Source organism: Physeter macrocephalus, chromosome 15 (genome assembly GCF_002837175.3).
Source record: "Physeter macrocephalus isolate SW-GA chromosome 15, ASM283717v5, whole genome shotgun sequence".
Lineage (NCBI taxonomy): Eukaryota > Metazoa > Chordata > Mammalia > Artiodactyla > Physeteridae > Physeter > Physeter macrocephalus.
In genome coordinates, this window is record NC_041228.1 from 6,374,164 (window position 1) to 6,396,536 (window position 22,373).

A 22,373-nucleotide genomic window follows, 5' to 3' on the forward strand; every position below is an offset into this window, starting at 1 on the left:
TCCATCCACCTCACTACAAATAACTCAATTTCGTTTCTTGTTATGGCTGAGTAATATTCCACTGTATATATGTGCCACATCTTCTTTATCCATTCATCTGTTGATGGACACTTAGGTTGCTTCCATATCCTGGCTATTGTAAATACAGTGCAGCACCAAATTTTACTAACGTCGTTTGTCCATTGTTGTCTCACACTCCCATTCTTATCTTCATAGATCAGTGCCTTTTAAATTCATTTATATTCATTTTAGCAGGTTTCAAGGATAGCATAAAAATTAATTTGTATTCAAACAACCATATTTATATCACGTCTGGAACAGTTAAATATCTCCCAATTAATAAAAATTAAGAGACCTTAGAAAACATCCAGTCCAAACATCTAATTTCATACTGAGGAAACTGAAGTCCACAGAATGATATGATTTACTCAAAGTCACTTGACAAAACATAAAACCACGAGATTCCATAGAAGAAGGAAGAGCATTTTATCTGCAGTTTTCTTTCTCCATTTAACTTCTATTAGTTTTTTGCTCACAAAAAGTATATAAATGTGCATTTTGACCATCGGACCATTTTGACCAACGCGCATTTTGACCATCTCTTCTTTGTCACCACACACTGCGTATTAGTTGCATCGCCCTGGTCAAGTTACCCTCGTGAGTCGCAGACGCCTCATACACAACACAGGGGTCAACTGCTTACCGCGGGCGCCTGATGTATGAATTAATACAAAAATGCACAAAAATCACCTAGCAGAGCAGCCGGCAGACTGTGCACTCTCTGTGCTGACAAATCAGTAAGTAATGAATGGATGAATTTAACTATCGTGAACATACATAAATTGGGGTGAACAATGCCCACCTTGTACGTGTACAAGGCTGCAGAGAAGCCACCACCTGGAACAACACGGCTGCACCCAGGCCACCCAGGTGGGTCGAGGGGTTGAGCTCTGTCTGGGAGTCGGGGTGTGAGGTAGGACCAGGCATGTGGGCGCTGACCGTCGGCACAGGTGAGCCGCACAACGGCGATGGGCTTGGCTGCCTGACGGGGGTCTCCACGCAGGCTGCGTCGCCTCCCCGGCAGGCGTTTGGAGATAGCCAGAGGAGCTGGTGACAATGACTGTGGGCCACCACTGACTGCATTCGTGGTCAAAGGCCTAGCAGTCACACATCGGCATGGATGGGGCCGCCCTTCACAGCGAGGAAGGGGCCTGTGTAAAACGTCAGTCGTGCCTGTTCAGAAGCCCTGCTGGCTGCAAGGAGGAGCCACAGACCTGTTTACTCTGCTTCTTCGGCTCGAAGCCCTTGCTGCTGTCTCCCTCAGATCACAAGTTCAATTCCTCCAGGGGTTCTAGAAGACACCCCCCCACGCACCCCTAAAGCCCACCACGGCCTGTACCTGCGCCAGGGCCTACGGGCTGAGTACATTTCAGACTTTAAATGAGCAGCTGAGCAGCACAGCCCTCCGATCTGCCGAGTTCTACGACCCAGCGAGGGTCCGGTCCACCTGCTCCCGACCTCTGAGGCGTGTCGAGGGCTCCCTCTCGCTCGCAGCGTCCTCAGCTCCACCCAGCGTACCACGGCTGTGCTTCACAGGGGTCGTTACGCTGAAGGGGCATCGTGAAGAGGAAGAGGTGGCGCATACAGCGCTGAGGGCTGGGACCTGCTGAGTGTCACCTGAGCCCATGCCCCCTCTGCACTCCTGGCAACGGCTCACTGCAGAGAACTACTCTTCCCCAGACGCGGGCGACCCCCTTGTTTCTCTAGGCCGGGCACAGACCCTCCATTCTTTGCGCCATAAAAGATCAGCTGCTCTTTTTGTCTCCACTGATCAGCCAGAGAATGTCCCTTACCCTGACGTGATCAAACTTCAGTTAAGCTTCTGTCCTTTCCTCACACGGGCAACCTGGGCCGGCACAGGCCTCTGCGACAGGCCCTCTGCTCCCAGGGACCAGCCTTGGGCGAGACTCTCTGGCACCTGTCCCTTCCTGCCCCATCCTCCACCTTCCTGCCCCCGTCCACTCTCTCTCTGTGGTCAGACCTCTGAGACACCGACAGGCCTCAGGCTCAGAGTTCTCCCTGTCACAAGAGCAGCCCCTTTCCCTGGTCTTCCAGAAACCCTTCCAATTAGAAAGTCTGTCCTTCCTTAAGTCAGGATTTGTTTTCTATTTGGTGAGTGTATTGGCAGGACAGACAGTAAGAACCTAATACATTTTAGCCTTCATTTTTACTAAGGATTTCATTTGTGCGCAGATTTGAATAGAAGGTAAAAGTGTTATTTCCAAGACCAATGATTTTTCTCCAGATGCCAATTATTATATGACAAATATACTATCGTATTACAAATGTTACAACTGTAAATAGGAAACTTTTCAAATGATTATGAAGATGGTAAACCAACATACAGTATATTTGAGTTTTACCACATAATGGATAAGATCCAATAAGTATGTTCTTCCCCAGTAAAGATCAAGGAAGAACTAGCTTTAATCGATCTAAACTACAGGTGTGACATGACACTGTTCCATGGGGACAATTACAGTTAAGCTGTCATTTCATAAACAACTAAGCCTCAATCAAGGACATGTCACTGTCTCCATTAAAACGTTTCCCTCGGGCTTCCCTGGTGGCGCAGTGGTTAAGAATCTGCCTGCCAATGCAGGAGACACGGGTTCGAGCCCTGGTCCGGGGGATCCCACGTGCCGCGGAGCAACTAAGCCCATGTGCCACAACTACTGAAGCCCGCGTGCCTAGAGCCCGTGCTCCACAACGATAGAAGCCACTGCAATGAGAAGCCCGCGCACCGCAACGAAGAGTAGCCCCTGCTCACCGCAACCAGAGAAAGCCTGTGCGCAGCAACGAAGACCCAACGCAGCCAAAAATAAAATAAATTTTTAAAAAAACCAAAAAAACCAAAACAAAAAACTGGTTTCTCCTTTAAAAAAAAAAAAAAAAAAGTTTCCCTCAATTGGGTGCTCACCAAAAAGTTGATTAGTCTAACAAAGGGATGCTTTATCGACCTCTAACTCAACACTAGAACTGAACTTGTAATCTCTGCCAACGTAGCAGCAGCAAATACGTTATTCTTCCCAGCAAATGGCACTACCGTCCATGCAGCAACTCAAGCCAGAAACCTGACATTCATTCCATGAGGGCAGGGACGAGGCCTTTTGCAGTCACTGATCCAACACCCGTGCGGCGAGGGCATTCAGTCAATGTCCAGTGAATCAATGAATTACATCGTAACAATGTTACCTCCGAAATCTCTCTTAAACCTGCCTATTTTCCTGTAGCCTCACCACAACCACTAGTCCCGCCATCACCGTCCCCCACCTTGCCCACTGCGGAATTCCGTCTCTGTATCCACTTCTATCTCCCTGGATCACAGAGAGGTCTTAACCCAAAGGTGACCTTGTTGTATCTCTGCTTCAGACAGGACTGTCCGACTCCCCTCCGAGGAGGTCCTCACGCCCCGGAGCCGCTGCGCGAGGCCCTTGGCAGCACAGTCCTGCTCACCTCCCCAGCCTCACCGCTCTCCTGCTTCTGACTTTAGCCATTCTGGACTCATTTCAGCTTCTCAAAATGACCGTGTTCCAAGAACTACCCATTTCAGCTCAGATGTAGAGCTTGTAAAGAACGTCACTCTCACCCTTAAAACAGGAAGAAAACGGAACAGAATACAAACCAATGCTGAAGTGCCAAGGCAAACACTAACCACACAGCTGGAGAGAGTACAGACACCTGCGGGGAGAGGTAAGACTCGAGCATCTGCTTCTCTGGACGGGGGACGAGCATGAGAGCAGAGAAGACCAAAAGCCCAGAATTAAGAGAGTTGAAACCTTCTCAAAGGTTCTTCCTGCAGGAACTCACCCCCCCACCCCCAAGTGCTCATAGGGAAGATCAGGGAAGAATCCTGAGACCACCTGCCCTGGCTAGTGGGGGAGAGGAAAACAGCCTCTACTGAAATCTGCTCAGAGCCATAACCCCTATCTCCCCTCCTAAACAAAAGCCTTAATCTGCAGGAGGAAGGGCAACAAAACCCACTTTGCCTTGTTTCTTAAAATACTGACAACATCAACAAAACATGTACTGAGATCAGTGTCCAGCCCTCAGGAAGTGTTATGCTCGCTACAACACTGGCGGAGTGCAGACATGTTCTAGATGCTGGGTGGAGAACAGAAGCGAGCCATGGCCGCATCCTTACTGAGCCCCATCTGCTCACAGAAGAGCCGGATGACAAACAAGAGAAACAGAAGCGTAGACACAATGTCTGCTAATTACTGCTAAGCATCTACTGAGGTGGGCACAAGGCAACTGCAGAGAGCATGGGTAACCACGGAGGGCTGAGCAACGTCAGACCAGGCTGGCCTGTGGTGGTCAGCTCAGCTGCGTCCTGTGCAAGGATCTGGAAACAGAGACTTTCCTGCCCTGTGAAGAGCAAGTGCCAAAGCCCTCAGGCACTACGGACCTTCTCGGAAATGAGAAGATGGCCACCCTGATGGAGTAGAGCAACCAGGGTGTGGAAGTAAGAGGCAGAGTCATCCATCCAGGCTACGAGCCTGGACTTAATTTGGAGTCTAAGAGGGTTTCAGCTATTCTTTGTAAAGAACAAACGCAACACAGCCGGCCCTTTCCTGGTCTCGGCAGAGTCTGACAGGCCTGGGGCTGCTCCTCCAGGCACCTCCTCGACACTCTCAGCAACCCCCCAGCTCCCTCTCCTCCTGCCTTCTCTTCTCTCACTTAGCAAACTACGGTTTAAAACATTTCCTTTCAGGTTATACTCCTTGGAAGAGGAAATGTGTTTTACTCAACTGTGAAATCGTCTCCACATCTTAACCCCGGTCTTCAGTCTTAACACACATAGTAATACTCAAAAAAAGAAAACCTGTACTGGATCAACAAAAGCAAAAGAACAGGTTAATAAATTCTGGGTCCAGGAACCTAGTCTTCTGCCTATCGTTGCTTTATCTTAAAAAGTCCACGGCTGTATCAGCAGTAACATAAAATCAAAACACTCTTTGGCACAAAAGGAAAGGCATTTCAAAACATGAAGTCCTCTCAGTGGTAGAGTCCCTCCTGCTCACTATGGCAAAAATGCTCAAAAGCGCTACGGTATCTTTCCTGCCTATAACATGAACTACTTCACGCTCCTTTTACGTTAGTTATTTTTCTTAAACGCACTTCACTATTTCATCGACAGAACAGTCCGGGGTAAATCTTGTCTGCGCTACAAGCAGCTCCCTTTGGTCAGTTACAGTCCCTCCTCCCCGTCATCATCCTCCCACCTGACCAGAAAACCCCAGTCCAGCCGACATACACGCAGCCGCACCTGCCTTGGGAACTAGAAAATGAGGGACTAGGCTATGCTTCAATGACATCTTGGGCATCTACTGTTGCATAACAAACTAACCCAAAATGTAACGGCCTTGAACAACCACCGTTTTATTTATTTGCTCACAATTCAGCAATCTGAGCCCTGGGGGGAGTTCTATGTGGCAACAGCCAGACCAACTGCAGCTGGAGGACCCACTTCCAAGACGGCTTATTCCCATGTCTCTTAAGTTGGTGGTGGCTGTCAGATGGGGACCTCAGTTCTTATTGGTTTGATTCTCCTCCACCTGGGTATCGCAAGCTTCCACCTCCCACGGTGGCCTCGGGGTGATAGGACCTTTGCATGGTATATGTCTTCCAAGGTCAGAAAAGCAGAAGCTGTCAGGCTTCCTTAAAGCTCCAGCCTGGAAGTTCACATCTTGTCAGTTATAGGGAGCTGCAGGGTCAGGACAGACTCAAGGGAAGGGCACGCACGACACAGGGCATGAATACAGGGAGGGGCCGCTGGGGGGCTCACTGCCACAGACAAAAAACGACAAAGCAGTCATTTATCAAAAAGTTTTAAGAGTCTCAAACATCACGGTCTTTTCTAGGCCTAGCAACCACCTGCCTGCCTTCCCTTCCTTAAGAGGGGATGGAGGTGGCACTCTCTGAGGGCAGAGACCCTGACTTACCCCCCTGTGTACCTCAGCCACGGACGAGAGCAGCACTAGCTCCCAACAGGCAAGCAGCAGTTCATGCGCTGAAAGTGAATGATGAGTGCCAACCAAAGTTAACGTCCAAAATGTTCCCATCACTACCCAAGATTTAATTAAAACGAACCCTAAAACATACCACACAGGCACAGATGGAAGGAGGCATATTTTGGGTATCTGGTCCTAACTGTCCCACATCTTGTAATTGAGCGTCGTATAAAATCTACATGTTTATTAAAAATGATTAAAAAGGCATCTGGCAAAGACTAAAATAAGGAGGTACTGTAATAGATAAACAATGTAGCTCATTTCTATAGAGGCAGGTCTGAAGTAGGATGTGAGAAAGGAGAGGATATAAAGAAATAAAAAAAACTTTGTTTGGCTACAGTATATGTCTCAAGTTTAATGAAGAGCTAATAAATTGTGAGAAAGGAAGGAGGTGAGAGGAAGCAGGTCCACCGGTGCAGTCCATGGTGCCTAAGTGTTCCCCACAGACTATCACGTCCAAGGTTCCAGATCTTAAGTTAGGCAGCCAAGAGGGATCCCTGGCCCCTGCACTACAGTTTATATGCACATAAAATGGATGTGAGTGTGTGTGCATATATATGTAGGTATACACTTATTTATTTTAAAATTCTACACCTGATCTACCATTGGGTAATAATATTTTGGTCAAGAGATCCATCAGTAACGATACTGGATGTAGAGAAACAGTCCCAATTTGAAAAGACTGTTCTTCTTACGCCCGTCTGGACGGGAGCTGCTCTTCCCCGTCCTGGTGCTGAGCCTGCGCTGGGCACGGGGAAGGAGCGGCTCCACCGTTTCCTGCTCATTTCGACTCTGCATCTACAGGGGCCCTGAAGTCGCAGTCTCTCTTGCAACCATCTTTGTCCACTGAAAAGGGTAAGTTAACTAAATCCAGTAGATGCAATCCAAGAATCCATACCCAGGCACATACACAGCTATCTGCCCCAATAGTGAGTGATTAAAACTTGGTGGGAGCTTCTGCCTCGGAGAATCCCCTCTTCTACTCCAGCATCCTGTCTCACTGTGCACACAACTGTCCCGCTCTCACATGTGCCAGGTAATAGTACTAGCGTTAACCTGTGTAATAAATATTAGTAAAGCTTAATCTCTTGAACAGGAGCATGGGCTCTGGAGCCAGATTTCTGGGGTTCAAATGCCTGTTACTGTGTAATAACATTTAGCAAGTTACTTAACGTCTCTGTTTTTTAGTTTTTCATAAGTGAACAGAAGAGAATCATTCCTTCCTCCTAAAACTGTAAAGATTAACACGTGAAAAGTTAATACATGTAAGGTCCTTAGAACAGTGCCTGAGATGCAGAAACCATACGCTACATACATACATTAAAACAGAAGTTCTAGCATGTTCTTCTAGCACCCAAATGTAAGGTTGGACATAACATCCCTCTTTGGAAAACGTCACCCCATATTCTCTTTCTAGACCTTACTGGAGAGAAAGAACTAAACTGTCAGGGAACACATTTGGTTCATCATCTCCACATTCACCTAATTCCTGCCCAAAGGCAAGAATGAAAAGAAAATAAACGAGGTTTGTTTTACCTATCTTCTTCTCTTGAAAGGAAAAGACCAGATCACTACTTTCACTAGCTTTACGAGCCATTTTAGGTTCTGATAATTTAACCAGTAACACAATGATTAATTAAATAAATCCACCTTTTAGTTGATATTCAGAATACTGATCTCATTTGAATTAAACCAATGTCATAAATGCAAAACTCCAAACACTAGTAAACCTAACAACAGACTTGGGACCATGGCATTCATATGAAATGGAGCAGCCTCTTCGGTAACAGAATACTTGTTTCTTAGGATAGTTAGTAATTGAGTCAAGCTTTGGATTACTGACAATAATTTTCACGATTCTGATAATCACCTCTAACAATAACAATCACTTTTACATGGGAACTTGAATTTCTAGGGAATAAAAGTCATTCCAACTTGGGATTAAATCAATCATTCCTAAATGTTGAGGACTCAAAAAAAAAAAAAAAAGGTAAGATCTTCTATAATGCAGACTATTTCCTACTATACATTCTACTTGTTTATTTGTATCCGTCACAAACCTTTGAGGGCTCCCGAGGCCATGGAAGACTCTAATGCGCAGGTACAGCACTGAAGGCTTTCCAAGCTAGTCGTCACCATTCCTACGACTGCTACCAACTACCATTCCCCATAATTAAATCATTCTGGCCCAAGAGTCACTCTGTCTTTCCCCCTGATCTCTGCTTGTTAACATCCTGAATTCACACTTAAGGACGACATTTAATTCCACCTGTAATTCTTTCTCCAGAAATAACTCTCCCTCACTCTTTTAAAATCTTGCAGTGTCCATCTACCTCTCTTATGTTAGTTCAGTCTTTACCCTATATTATTTAGTAAAATTTACTGTTTCTCCTGTTAGACTGTAAATCCCCGGAAAGTAATTAGGACCCACGTTTTATTCATCATCCTTCCTGCATAATGATTTCTCAATACATACTTGTGAAACTAAAGTTTACTTTGCCCCAAACCAAATGGCATTAGTCAACATAGTTTTTATTGATTTTCTTTGTTGCAGAAATTATTGCAACATATTAGAGCTATATAAATACTATTATTTAAATTTATTAATTTGCCAACCACAAATCACTAAGCATTTTTTTTTATTGGTAGTGGTTGAGATTATTTGGTATTGCTCCACTGATTGTAATTTTAACACAGTATCTACTTTTAAATGGTAAACAACCCTACTTATTTAGACATCAGCAACCCTGAAAATCAATCAAGTAAAGTACACAAGTAACTTCTTCAGGAGATGACATGGGCAAAATCACACACACAGTGACACACCATCTGAAATCATCTACTTTATGTACTTTTTAATCTCTATATGCTCGAAGCTGCACTATATTCTTTGGGCAGGGGTGGGGGACTGGGTGGACAGCAAAACAAATAAAACAAGCAATGCAGCCCATATATACTTAAGTTTGAAACTGTTAATCCAGAAAATCCCAGACTGCAATAGTCTGGCTTCAAGCGCGGAGAACGGGATGGAGGATTCGAAACTGGCTAAGAGGCTATTACAGAAGACAGGGTGATGGATGATAGTGGTTTAAAGTAAGGAGTGGCAGTGGAAAGCAGAGATAGAAATAGATGTCAATTGCTTTAGAAGTATAAGTAATAAAATGTGTATGTCATTGTACTTCCAGAATGGAGGGGGAGAGGTAAATAAAGGAGAAATTAGTAGACAAAAATGATGCTAGTTTTAGGCATGGGCTCTTAGATACAGGGGTTGTCTGTTGCTCCTAAAATAGGAGCACAGGGAAAGGTCCAGGTTTGCCAAGAAGAGGTATGAAGTTCACTTATGGACACATCAAATATAAGAAGTCTGCAGGATATCCAAGTGGAGGTGGTCCAGTAGGTGTTTAGCCTGATGAGATGGAGGGAAAGAGGAAGGAAGGAAGGAAGAGAGGAAGGAAGGAAGGAAGGAAGGGAGAGAGAGAGAGAGGGGAAGGAAGGAAGGAAAGAAAGAGAGAAAGGAAGGAAGGGAGGGAGGGAGGGAAAGGATGATGTGACACATCTGGTGTCAGAAAGCAAGTAAATGGCAGAGCTAGTAGGCATAACAAAGAGGGGCTGACTTCTAAACCTGACTGCTTTCCCCTCTGTAACTGTCTCAGTATCAATGTATATACTAAGTGCCTTCTGTTTCAGGTAATTGTGTGTCAATTACTTGTTTTGATAAAAGTTCATAGTTTGGGCCATTTAATGAATTTCTGCCATTTTACTCCACTGCCGGGGGTGGGGGGGGTGGGGGTGGGGTGGGGGGTGCACTGGAGGTGAGGTGGGTGGAATCCTAGAAGAGAGAGGTTAAGCTTTGTTCATATTTCCTGTGTCCAGCAGTACAGCTGTGCAATTTTCAGGTGATCCAACTGGGAGGTCTTCATGGGGCCCAGAGCCAAAATAAGCAGTCCAATAATATTTAACACATCTAAGCCAGTAATATATTGCTAAGCACTAAAGTTGTTTTAGCTTTTGGCTCAGCAATACACTTAAGAGATCGATCCTCCATCACCTCTCAAAAATAAGCAGTGATGTAATAAAAGATTTACACAGAACAATATTCATCACAGACTCAATTTCTTAATGTACTGCATTGTGACCAAAGTACATATAATGGTAGCATTTCTACTCTTTTAAATGTAATGAGATTTTGGGGGACCTGTATATAACCAAATTTTGTAATTACTCATTTGACTCAATAAAATAGTGATAGTAATAACAATAACCCCCCCCAAAAAAAAACGTGAGTAAATTCTTTCACAAGCCCCTTAATATATGCATTGCTGTTTCTGAAGTCCACGTAACAACTTTAAGTTCAAGGGCTGCTTTCTGGGTCAATAATCAAGCATTTTAAAAGAAAAGAAGGGAAAAGTCACAGCATAAGATTTGAAATTCCTTCACAATGTTTTTTGAAAGCTATCATATTCACAAATATCAACTTAACTTTCTAATTCTCATGACATAGGGGCATGTATCACAAGATCTCAAGGGCCCAGAGAAGACCTCTGAGAAAAGAACAAAAGTAGCCTCCAAGAGTCTCATCTCTACTTACAGCTGCACTTTCCTCCCGCTCCCACTGTAAGACACGGGTTGTCAAGGTGGGAGAGGGCTGGCCTGGAAGGACACTTGTGCTCAGTGAAGCAATGGACTGCGGGCCAAGACATTTTCCTAAGGCTCTGTGATCCCGAGTGGCCTTTCTGCGTCCCCGGAGGGTCCAGGATGTAATGAATACTAGGAGGGACACCGATCATGACTTGTCATAAATACGTGTGTCTTTAAGTGATGATTTTTATTCTCAGGCTTCCTCGACACCAACAAGTTTCAAAATCCCCCCTAGACAGTGCTGTGGATTTCGGTAATGGCACATAAGGACTAACAAACAAGTGCATTCTCACTTTATTTCTACAGGTAAACTATCAACTGGACACCAAAAATAAAAAGGATTTTCACATGAATCCTCTTGAAAAAACATTATTTGCCTCCAAAAATTAATTAGGAGTCACAGAAAAGGCAACTTTTAACATACCGATATGACTGTCAAATATTTACCATTCTAGGAAAATTTTGATAGCCATGATGATTTCTATAGAATAGGCTTCCTTCCACCCAGTAGTAAATTCGTGGGTTTTTAATTGTCTGCAATTCACTACAGGGGAAAAATGCAAGCCAACTTTAAAAAGAAAGCTTCTCGAGCTTTAATTCAAACTCCAGAGGAAACATGTTTTATAACTACTTCGCTCTTCTCTCTCAAAGACTCTTAACCAAAGAACTTCTGTGAGACAGCAAATATATCAAATTTAAAATATGCACATAATAGGAAAATATTTAATGTAAGAACCCATATTGCCTAATATAAAGTTACTGAAAATAATATGTAAGCATTAGAATGCTGAGAGATTAGACAATTACCAAATTATGAAAATTAATAAATCTAATTTAAACCTGTAGAATCTAACTCAGTACACTAAATCTTAAAAACCATAATCATAGTACACAGGTATCTCCTAAGTTAACAATCTCGGGCACTTTTTTCCCCCAAAATGGGAATCTTTTTTTTTTTAATCCTAATTATAAAAGTGACACCAAGTTATTATTAAAACATTAAAGTGCAGAAACATGTAAAGTAGGAAAGAGCACATGATCCTTGCCCTCCAGAAAATAACTGCTAGTCAGATTCAAGTTAGTTTTTCTTAAAATCAATGTTCAACTTGGGTTTTATCTGTCCTACATGTTGCTTTTCCTTCTTTTATTTAACAGTATAATAAAGACAATCTTACCATAGCAGTAGAGCACGTATGCATAATGATATATAGAGATATAATTCAATTTCATATGACAACTGACTTTTTAAAATGGTGCATAAGCCTTCTTTTACCCTAGCATGACTTTACTTGTGGCATTCCATTTCCTGAAATAGTTTCCAATAAGTACACACCTGGAGAAACCCACCTCATACTCCAAAGCAGCTCAAAGGTCACTTCCTGTTCTAACTTCACAGCCCCGCCTTGGCCAATCCTACCTTATATAAGTAAAGTGATGAGGCATCAGCCCCCACACACTGCTCCCTTATCACTTTATTTATAAGTCCTCAATAAAAACCTGCACATCTTATTGAAATTAACCTGCTTAGCCAAGTACAATGATTCCATTTCCTGAAATAGTTTCCAATAATTACACACCTGAAGAAACCCACCTCATACTCCAAAGCAGCTCAAAGGTCACTTCCTGTTCTAACTTCACAGCCCGCCTTGGCCAACCCTACCTTATATAAGTAAAGTGATGAGGCATCAGCCCCCACACACTGCTCCCTTATCACTTTATTTATAAGTCCTCAATAAAAACCTGCACATCTTATTGAAATTAACCTGCTTAGCCAAGTACAATGGCTGGTAGTTTCTCAAATGCCCTCTGCCCTGTATCCCCCTGTCATGGCCACCCCTCGGTCTCACCCTGTCTTACTTCTGACCCCTACCCGGCCAGTTCCTTCAGAGCCTTAGGGAAGATTTCTCTGACACTGTCAGCGTGATCCTCTGTCTTTCTAGAGCACCCCAACATTGAACTTCTCACACTGTATTATACGAAATTAAGTTATTCATCTGTATTCCCCACAAAACGGAGAGCTTCTTGTGACAAAAGAACATGTCTTAATCAGTTTTGTTTTCCAGGCACAATTCCTGGCTCAGAGAAGACCCTCAATAAATGTTAGTATATGAATGGATAGATGGGATCAATGATGAAGGAAACAGTGAATTAAAAAAAAAAAAAATCAATGTAAAATCTAAACCACAAGGCAATTAAGGTCCTCACAGACAGGCTGCCTTGTTCCAATGTTGATTTGGCACTTAGGTTAACTCTGTTACATCGAGTCACTGCCCAGAACTAAGGGTTAGGGTTTACTCACGGGGAAACTTTGGAGGACAATTTCTATAGCTAAAGTCTTTTTTTAAAAAAATCACGAAACAGTGTTTATTTGCGTTTCACACTTTACAAGCTTGCGCATATGCTCAAGAGAGCAAATATATTTGGGGTTTGAATACTTAAAGACTCATGTTCAGTGTTTTACCATTGAAAGAGTGCTGAAATGGTTCATTAAGAGAAATTACTCAATTAATGGAAATCATTTTATTAGCTGGAGTTTCACAAACAGTGCTTCTCTCTTGCCCCAGAAGCTGAAAGTGTACAATAGCCTCAGTTCCACACCAAGCTGCCTCTACCCATTGCTATTCCAGAGGGGCAATGCCAGCTTCCTCCATCTCAGCCTATTAACGGACACCAGCATGACAGCTTTTTCTTAGAACTGATGTGAGTCCTATATTAGCTTTTACACAAGGCTGGCTTGAAACTCAAATGCTCAATTTGCTAAGCAGAAATATCCTTTTGAGCATTCTGAAAGCAGATTTCTAAGCAGCCTACTTCAGACATTATGAGGACTTGACATGGACTCTGCTCTCTGTGAGACACAGAAATTATAATTCGTCTTCCCCTACTCTCATCAAAGCTGACACTGAAAACAGCATTTGAGGTTTTATTTCATATACTTAACTCATACACAACAGAGTATTAACTTCAGATTAATCATCTACCAGTCTATGAACTCTTTTAGAGTTGGGGATGGTGTCTGTGCATCTTTCTACCTACTGCATATTGAGCATATAGAGCATATCAAGCCTGGTAAACCAATATATAAAAGTTTCCATAATCCATGCTGTGTTTAGTAATTAGTATGTCTATAAAATGCTCATAACAGTTTTCTGTTTACTAAAATGTATTATATATCTTCAGTTTCGAAAGTATGGCTGAGTAAGTTCCTAACAGGCTGACCGTCTCTAGGTAAACAACTATAAATTCTCAAACGCTGAACAAAATACAAAAAGCAACCATCTAAAGCCTCCGCAGAATGCTCAAAAACAAGGAGATTCTACAAGGGAGTCAAGACTTGGAAGAAGGGAATGGCTGGGTGAATTCACTGATTGTAGAGCTTTTAGCTGCGTAGCAGAGTTTGAGGCAACCATAGTGCTGAAATGTGTGGGAGGAATACTAGAAATGAGAGTTAGACTTGAGGAGCCCCAAATTTTGTGTATAAAATCTGTCAATCATGTATGCCAAAAATAAACGCAAAAGTCAAACTGAGAAGTAAACTGAGTTCTGCACTCCTATCCGACAGAGTCTGCATCTGAATCCAAAAATATCAACACCCCTCAAAGAAACATAACAGAATCCAATTTCCACAATATAACACAATGTCCAGTATACAATCCAAAATTACTCAACATATAAAAACTAGGAAAAATATGACATTATCAAGATAAAAGAGTATCAATTCACATCAAATCTAAGATAACTAAGATTTTAGAATTAGAGACTTTAAAGCATCTATTTTAACTGTGCTCAATTACACAAGATAATATAACACCTGCAATAAATGGAAAATCCCAGCAAAGAAAAAAACATGTTTCCAAACACATATATTTATATATGAATCACATATAAATTCTGAAACAGATAAGTACAATACCTGATATAAAAATTTTATCTGATAGGCTTACCAAAAAAATAAAGATAACATAGTAAAGAGTCAATGAGTTTAAGATACAGCAGCAGAAATGATCCAAACTGAAGACAAGGGGGAAAAAACTAATAACAAAAGTGAACAGAGTCACAGCAATCTTTTCAAGAATATCAACAGGTTGAAAGTACCTGTACTTAGAGTCTCAAAGGGAGGGGAGTGAAAGGATCAGAAAAAGTATTTAAAGAAGCAATACCTGAAATATTATGATGAAATGGACAAATCCTTTGAAAAACACAAAATAATTTTCACAAAAGATGAAACAGAAAATCTGACTAGTGCCTTGTCAATTAAAGACATTGAAGAACTTATATTTGATTCATATATATGTATTTGAAAAGAGTTTTTCACCACCAAACTCCAGGCCCCAGATAGCTTCACTAGTGAATTCTATCTAATAATAAAGAAAACAACAGCACCAAACTGACATACATTCTTTTGGGGGCAGGAGGTAAGGAAAGAACACTTCTGTGTGTGTGTGTGTGTGTGTGTGTGTGTGTGTGTGTGTGTATAAATTATAGATCACTATCACTCATGAATACAGATGCATTTGAATCCAACAATGTATAAAAAGGATAATACATCATTAAGTAGGGTTTAGCCCAAGAATGCAAAACTGGTTTAATTTAGCCAAATCAATCAATAAAATTCACTATATTAACAGTATAAAGGAGAAACATCCTGTGTTCATTTCAACAGATGCCGAAAAGGTATTCAACAAAATTCATCACCCAGTCAGGATCAAATCTCTCAGTAAAACTAAAATAGAAGAAAACTTCCTCTACCAGATACAGGTCATCTGCAAAAAAAACCTCACAGCTGTTACCATGCTCAATGGTAAAATACTGAATGTTTTCCACATTGCGGGAGAACAAGAGAAAACTGCCTAACGTCACCACTTGTATTCAAGCATTATACTAGAGATCCTAGCCAATACAATAATAAGATAATAAAAAGCATAAAAATTGGGAAGAAAGAAGTAAACTGTTTATGCAGATGATATGATTATGTACATAGCATATTCTGAGGAATCTATAAAACAACTTACTAGAACAAGTGAATTTATTAGCAAGGTAGCAGAATACAAGGTTTATACTAGAGGCAAAAGTTTATACTAGAGGCAAAAAAACTGGAAAATAAGATTTCGAAATACTTTACAAGAGTGTTCAAAAAACATGAAACACTTAGGAATAAGTTCAAACAGAAGACAAGACCTTTACCCTAAAAAGTACAAAACACTACTGATAGAAATTAAAAATCTAAAAGGAAAGCTATATCATGTTCAAGGAAGGGAAGACTTAATATTGTTAAGATGTCAGAACTCCCTAAATTGATCAACAGATTCAATGCAACTGCAATGATAATCCCAGCAGAATGTTTTGTGAAAATAAAACAAGAAATTTATATAGAATTGCAAAGGATCTATATGCAAGCAATCCTGAAAAAGGACAAAGTTGAAGGGACTACATTACCTAACTTCATGTCTTACTATAGAAAGCAACAGTAATGAAGATGGTATGGTACTGGAATAATGATCCATAAATAGATCAATGAAGGAAAATAGAAAGTACAGAAATAGACCCTCACTTAACATAGTCATCCAATTTCCAACAAAGATGCCAACAAAACCCGTGGGAGGAAAATATCTTTCAAGAAATGGTACTGAAAAAACTGGATATCCATATGAAGAAGAAATGAATTTTGATTGTCTTTCTCACACCATACACAAAAACTAATTTGAAATGTATCATAGACGTAAAATTAAAAGCTATAATGATAAAGCTTTTAGGGGAAACACAGGAGACTATCTTTATAACTTATTAAGGACTCTAACATTTCCTTGAGGTTGGCAAAGATTTCTTAGTTGACAGAAGGTAAAATTCTAAAAGAAAAACTTGATACATGAGACGTCATCAAAATTTAAAACTTCTGCTTATCACAAAACTCTGTTAAGAAAATAATAGACAAGCCACAGACTGAGTCAAATATTCACAAAACGTATATCCAACAAGAGATCTGTAGCCAGGATATATAAAAAAAAGCTCCTACAACTCAATGATAAGAAGACATACAGCCCACTCAGGGAGCAGCAAAAGATCTAAAAAGAGACTTCAAAATTGAAGATATATAAATGGTCAATAAGTGCATGAAAAAGTACACAAAATCGTTAATCAACAGGGAAATGCAAATTAACACCACAAGAAAATATCAATACCCTATCAGAATGGCTGCAATTAAAGAGACTGACAACGTGAAATATGGATTTAGATATATGGAGCAACCACAACTTTGCATGCACTGTTCTAGAAATGTCACAAATACAGCCACTTTGGGAAAAAAATTATGGTAATTTATTATAAAACTAAATACACAGCAATGTAAACCCTAAGTATTTACTAAAAATAAATGAAAACGTATGGTCACAAAATGTACAAAAAGGTTCCCAGCAATTTAATTATAATAACCCCAAACTGAAAACTGCCCAGGCAAATGGATAAATACATTGTGGTATTTTCAGGTACTGGATTATTGTTCTGCCATCAAAAGAAATTAACTACTAATATATACAACAGTATGCATAAATCATGTACATGGACACTCAGAGGAAAGAAAAAAGAAAAGCAGAGTAAAAAGAAGATCAATTTAGGCCAAATCTGAGATGATCAAGATTTTAGAATTAGACTTTAAAGCACCTATTGTAACTGTGCCAAATGTCATAAAATAACACTTGCAGTGAATAAAAATCAAACTTTTTTCTAGAATAATTAGGGAATATTTTAAGCATTTATGTGCCAAACCCAATGCCAAGCATTTAACATGGATAATCTTATTTCTTATCAATCCAACCTTATCTTACAAATGAAGAAACTACAGCAGGAAGAAGTTGAACAGGCTGTCCAAAGTCCAAAATATAACTCAGAAGAATAAATTTTAGGGCTCCGCAACTCACGACAAAGTCAAACAGAAAGGACAGAATCACCAAATAAGGTTTCACCTGATTGTAAAAGTATGTGTGTGGGGGCGTCGTGCTAAGAAGGGAGAACACCTCAAGAACACACCAAACAGAACGTAAACTGAGCATGCGCTCCCTCGTGATAAGGTCTGACACACCTGCAGTGCAGGCTCACGGTCTTACCTTAGGGAACTGTTTTACAGGAATCAACACTTTCTGTCCCAGCTTCATGTTCTTATTAATCACCACATCAATGTACTTTTCGTCGTCCTTGCCTTCTCCTTTGTGAAACTTTTCTATTTCTGTGGAAGAAAAACAGATAACTGTGAAGTGTCTGACTTAGAACTCCAGAGGCTGGGGGTTCTCCTTAGCTCTATGGTGGCAAGAAACCAAATACAGAATATGGACTTCAGATGGCTACAGTTTTTGCAAGTAATGACATATGTCCCATTGTATGATTCTCCACCAGTACAGCAGGAAAACGCACATACCAGGGCGCTACAATGTGAAATCTCAGTCGCCCAAGCTAATGGAAGGGAACAAACACAAACATAAAAATAGACTCTTTGGGGCCTTCTGGAATCCTAGGAGAGGGCTGATCAATGGCAAAGAAAAGCCAGAAACTATTCTCAGTTCACCGTTACCAAGCACTGACACCCCTATTTATCAAACCCCGCCTGGCTCTCCAAGGCGTTTCCCATCCAGAATGGGTTCTCTAAGACGGCATTAAAAGCCCTGGACAACCTTCTGTCAGTCGACCTCCCCAGGCAAATCCTCCCTCCTCACAAGTGGCCCAATTACGAGCTCCTGGCTTTGTTAATGCTCTTTTCTCTGCTGGCGATGTTATTCTGATGATTTCAATTTCACACATCTCCTTCGAGATTCAACCACTTTAAATACCGCCTCGTGGGCTTCCCTGGTGGCGCAGTGGTTGCGCGTCCGCCTGCCGATGCAGGGGAACCGGGTTCGCGCCCCGGTCTGGGAGGATCCCGCATGCCGCGGAGCGGCTGGGCCCGTGAGCCATGGCCGCTGAGCCTGCGCGTCCGGAGCCTGTGCTCCGCAACGGGAGAGGCCACAGCAGAGGGAGGCCCGCATACCACAAAAAAAAAAAAAAAATAAAAATAAAAATAAATACCGCCTCGTATGTGTTACGGTCCCTTTCCTCGCTGGGCAGCAGCAGCGGGAAAACCAGTCCCTCCCACCACGACACTCAGTGAGCACTTCATGCACAATTCTACTATCATTTCTAGCTTAGCTCTGCAGCTTCCGACCAAAGCTTCTAAAAATAAAGATAACTACTAAGTCTCCAAATGAGCTGATCATTTTGTTTGCTTTCTTGTATTATCCTAAGTTTTGATCCTGTAAAACTGATCATTCTATATAGAATCTGCATGGGAACAATATACACTGAAACAGAAGTGTGTGAAATGTAAACATTTACATAGATAATTCTTGTTATTGCTGCTGGAAAAAATTCTTCAAGGGTACTTTTAATTTTGACATTTTTCTATAAAAATAAAATATACATATGGTGAAAAGTTAAAACAGTATCATAGAATGTAAAAGTAAAAGAAAGTTTCTCCTATACCCATACTCCAAAGGTAATAATACAGAATGTTATATACTCTTTCAGAAATTTTCCATGAATAAATCAGCACACGGGCATGCACATATACAATGTGTTTGAAAATTGTAGAACTAATGGTGGATATGAGCTAAATTAGCTTTGTTTTCCTCAGTAAAAAGCAGTAAGTCACATGTCACCTGCTCCACTGACTTCAGCTTTAATCAGTAGAAGAAAATAAATTCCACATTTTATTTTTATTTATCCATTTATGCTATAATTGGGAATACCTTTAGCGAGTTAGAAGACTTAACAAAATTAGGTACACTGAAACTTCCTAGAAAAAAGAATTTTTAATGTTATGTACACATTTGTCAAAATAGATTTCACTACCTATTTTCTTTTTAAATAACAAAGCATTTTTATAATTTTGAGAACTTAGATGCATAATTTAATATTTAATTCCCTAATCGGCACTCAAAATGTTATTCCTCTGCATCAGTGACGTTTAACATTTGAAATAACACGGAAAGTCATAAAGGTAAGATTAAAAAATTAGAAAAAATTATATATTTTACCATATATGACATTAAAGTTTGAGATATGCCTATGATTTTAAAGAGGAAAGTAAAATTTAATAGAAAAAATATATAATATACCTCATTTCCTCTCCAGTCAACTTTGCAAATCTTATATTGCTAAAATACCTAGTTGTTACATTAAGTAAGCTTTGAAATATGTTGATATATAATATTTCACTGTTTAAGATTTATTTAAGAAAAAAGTTTAAAGCCTGATGTCATGTTAAAGCACGTAGGTTTGCAGGTACTGGACCTAACACACCACACAGCAATGGAGAGAGCCACACCCCTGCCACTGGCATCAAACAGATCTGGTTTTCAGCACAGCTCAGGCCCCTGTGACCTCCTGTGGTAACATTCAAAACTGCTCAAAACTTCTGTTTTTTTAGGTGTTGTTCAATCAACAATTTTGCATTTTCTACTTGAAGATTATAAGTAGGTTGATGTTTTTATGAAGTCCAATAAAGTAAAATGCAAAATAACAGGAACTGCACAAGATGATTTAATGAAATCTTGAAACTGTCCCTAACTGGGAGTTTCATATTCTAAAACTCAGGCTACCACCTGTCCGGTCTTCCTTAGGGAAGGGAAGGCACTGGACACCTACCAAGGTGGATTTAACCTTTTAGTAAATTGGAGCATATGAAGGCCAACCATAGAAAATCCAGCCAGATGTTCAACGTGGAACACATAGGGGATTTGACTTTCACTAATCCCTAGATTACATTTGTTACATACAGTTTAATGTACCAATGCCATCTCCCAGCGCAGAAATAATAAGCAAATGTGTGATTAGGTTTTAGATGATGGAGGGGATTAAAATGCTACGTTTTCAAACCATGGACACCGAACTTCTGTCAACCTGGAAATCTAGTGTCAGTTACGTCCTTTTTGGCTTTTGTTTTTCCATTTCTCTTTGTTTTTGTCTTGGTCCCATACGGAGCCTCCCTAAGCAATGGCCACTTACATTTTAGCCTACCCAATATACTAAAATCCACTAATCCTCTAAAACACAGCAAAATAATCTTTGAATTTAAACAAGTTAAATTTTCAATATAAAAAAAATTAGTAAATTTTCATTAAAACTGCTTAAATTCTCTCACAGAATCAAGCACAACTAAACTGACATTTTCCTTTGTCCCAGCAACTCCATTTCTACAAATTTACCCTACAAATATACTTGGATAGATTATAAAATATTATATACAAAGTTATCCATTTAAAGCACTGTCTTTAATAGCAAAACACTGGAAATCATCTAAATGTCTACAATTAAGAACCTGGTTACTAAGCTAGGGCACAGCCATATAACGAAATCACATACAGCTACTTTACAACATCAGGAAACTCTTTATGTTCTGATAGGAAAAGGTCTCCACCAAGTAACTGTTTAGTACACGTACACACATACACAGTGTAAAACAGTGTAAGAATATATGTTCATATTCATTTGCACAGAAAATAGCTCACTTCTTCTATATAAGAAATGAGTAACAGTGATTAATTGTCAAGGGGGAAATGCAGTGGATAAGAAACAGGAATAGGAGACTTTCACGGTATCTCTCTTTTACACTGTTTTAAAATTTTGAATTATGTGAATATTTTACCTGTCAAATTTTAAATCTTTAAACACTTTGGCAGATTTTTTTTTTAATACTGAAACAGAATAAAATAAGAATGTATACAGAGATTGCCATGTTTATATTTTGCATCTTGGCTGAAAATCCAGAGCTTGACTCTCTCTTGATCATTCATTTAAGTTCTTCATTAAAATATTCTTTCACTGAAACTGTGATGAGGAATTTACCTGGACTGCCTATCCCACTTGAAGCAACAGATGTGTTTCTGGAAACTACATGCACAATATTTTATTTTGAGAATCCAATAATACTTCCAATGCAATGGGGTTCACATAGTGAGGGAGAGAGGAACAGGTATCTAACCAAAAAACACTGACTGAGGTCTGATACATTGGAGAAACTGTACTGGGTGCTGGGAAGAAAATACACAGAATCTGTGGCATGTAAACAGACGAATTTAATATAATGTACACAGTGTTGCAGAAAAGGGACTAACAGCTTTGGAACTTGGAAAATTATTCAGAAAGCTAGCAAATGCGTGCTAAGTGCTTAAAGGATGAGGAACAGAGTTTGCCAGGCAAAGAGCCAACGAGTTCTTCAGTGAAGTAAAGTAACCCTGGGTAACACCAGTTCACATTCCCTCATCTGACCAGTTAGACTGTACAGTTGATACATGGAGTTTTTTTTTTTTCCCCTTTTCTCCTTTAACAGTACAAAATAGAATAAATCACACAAGTAATCATGACGAGCTCCTGCCACTGCAGAGCCAGTCAGTGAACAAGCCGAGACACGGGCTCCATTTCCTCACCCCACATCCTGGGTTCCTGCAGAAAGAACCAGGGAGAGAAAAGGGGGTAGTTCTCTGAGGTCAACAGAGAGGAGAAATGAGGACAAAAGCATGAAAAGGCAGGCCAGGTTCTTAACGTCAACACTGACACACGAAGGGTCCAGTAAAAACAGGGAGATACTGAAAGCTGTCAGCTAAGGAGTGACGTGATGAGCACCATCCTCAAGGAAAG

General features: G+C 40.6%; 1 protein-coding gene across 1 annotated transcript in view; it reads right to left on the reverse strand.

Annotated features, from left to right (window-relative positions):
• Window positions 1–22,373, reverse strand: part of KHDRBS3 (KH RNA binding domain containing, signal transduction associated 3) — a 162,470-nt gene that overhangs the window by 87,205 nt on the left and 52,892 nt on the right. Inside the window, exon 2 of the mRNA XM_024129440.3 lies at window positions 17,813–17,931. Coding sequence (XP_023985208.1) covers window positions 17,813–17,931 — 119 coding nt within the window. The remainder of the gene's footprint in view (window positions 1–17,812; window positions 17,932–22,373) is intronic.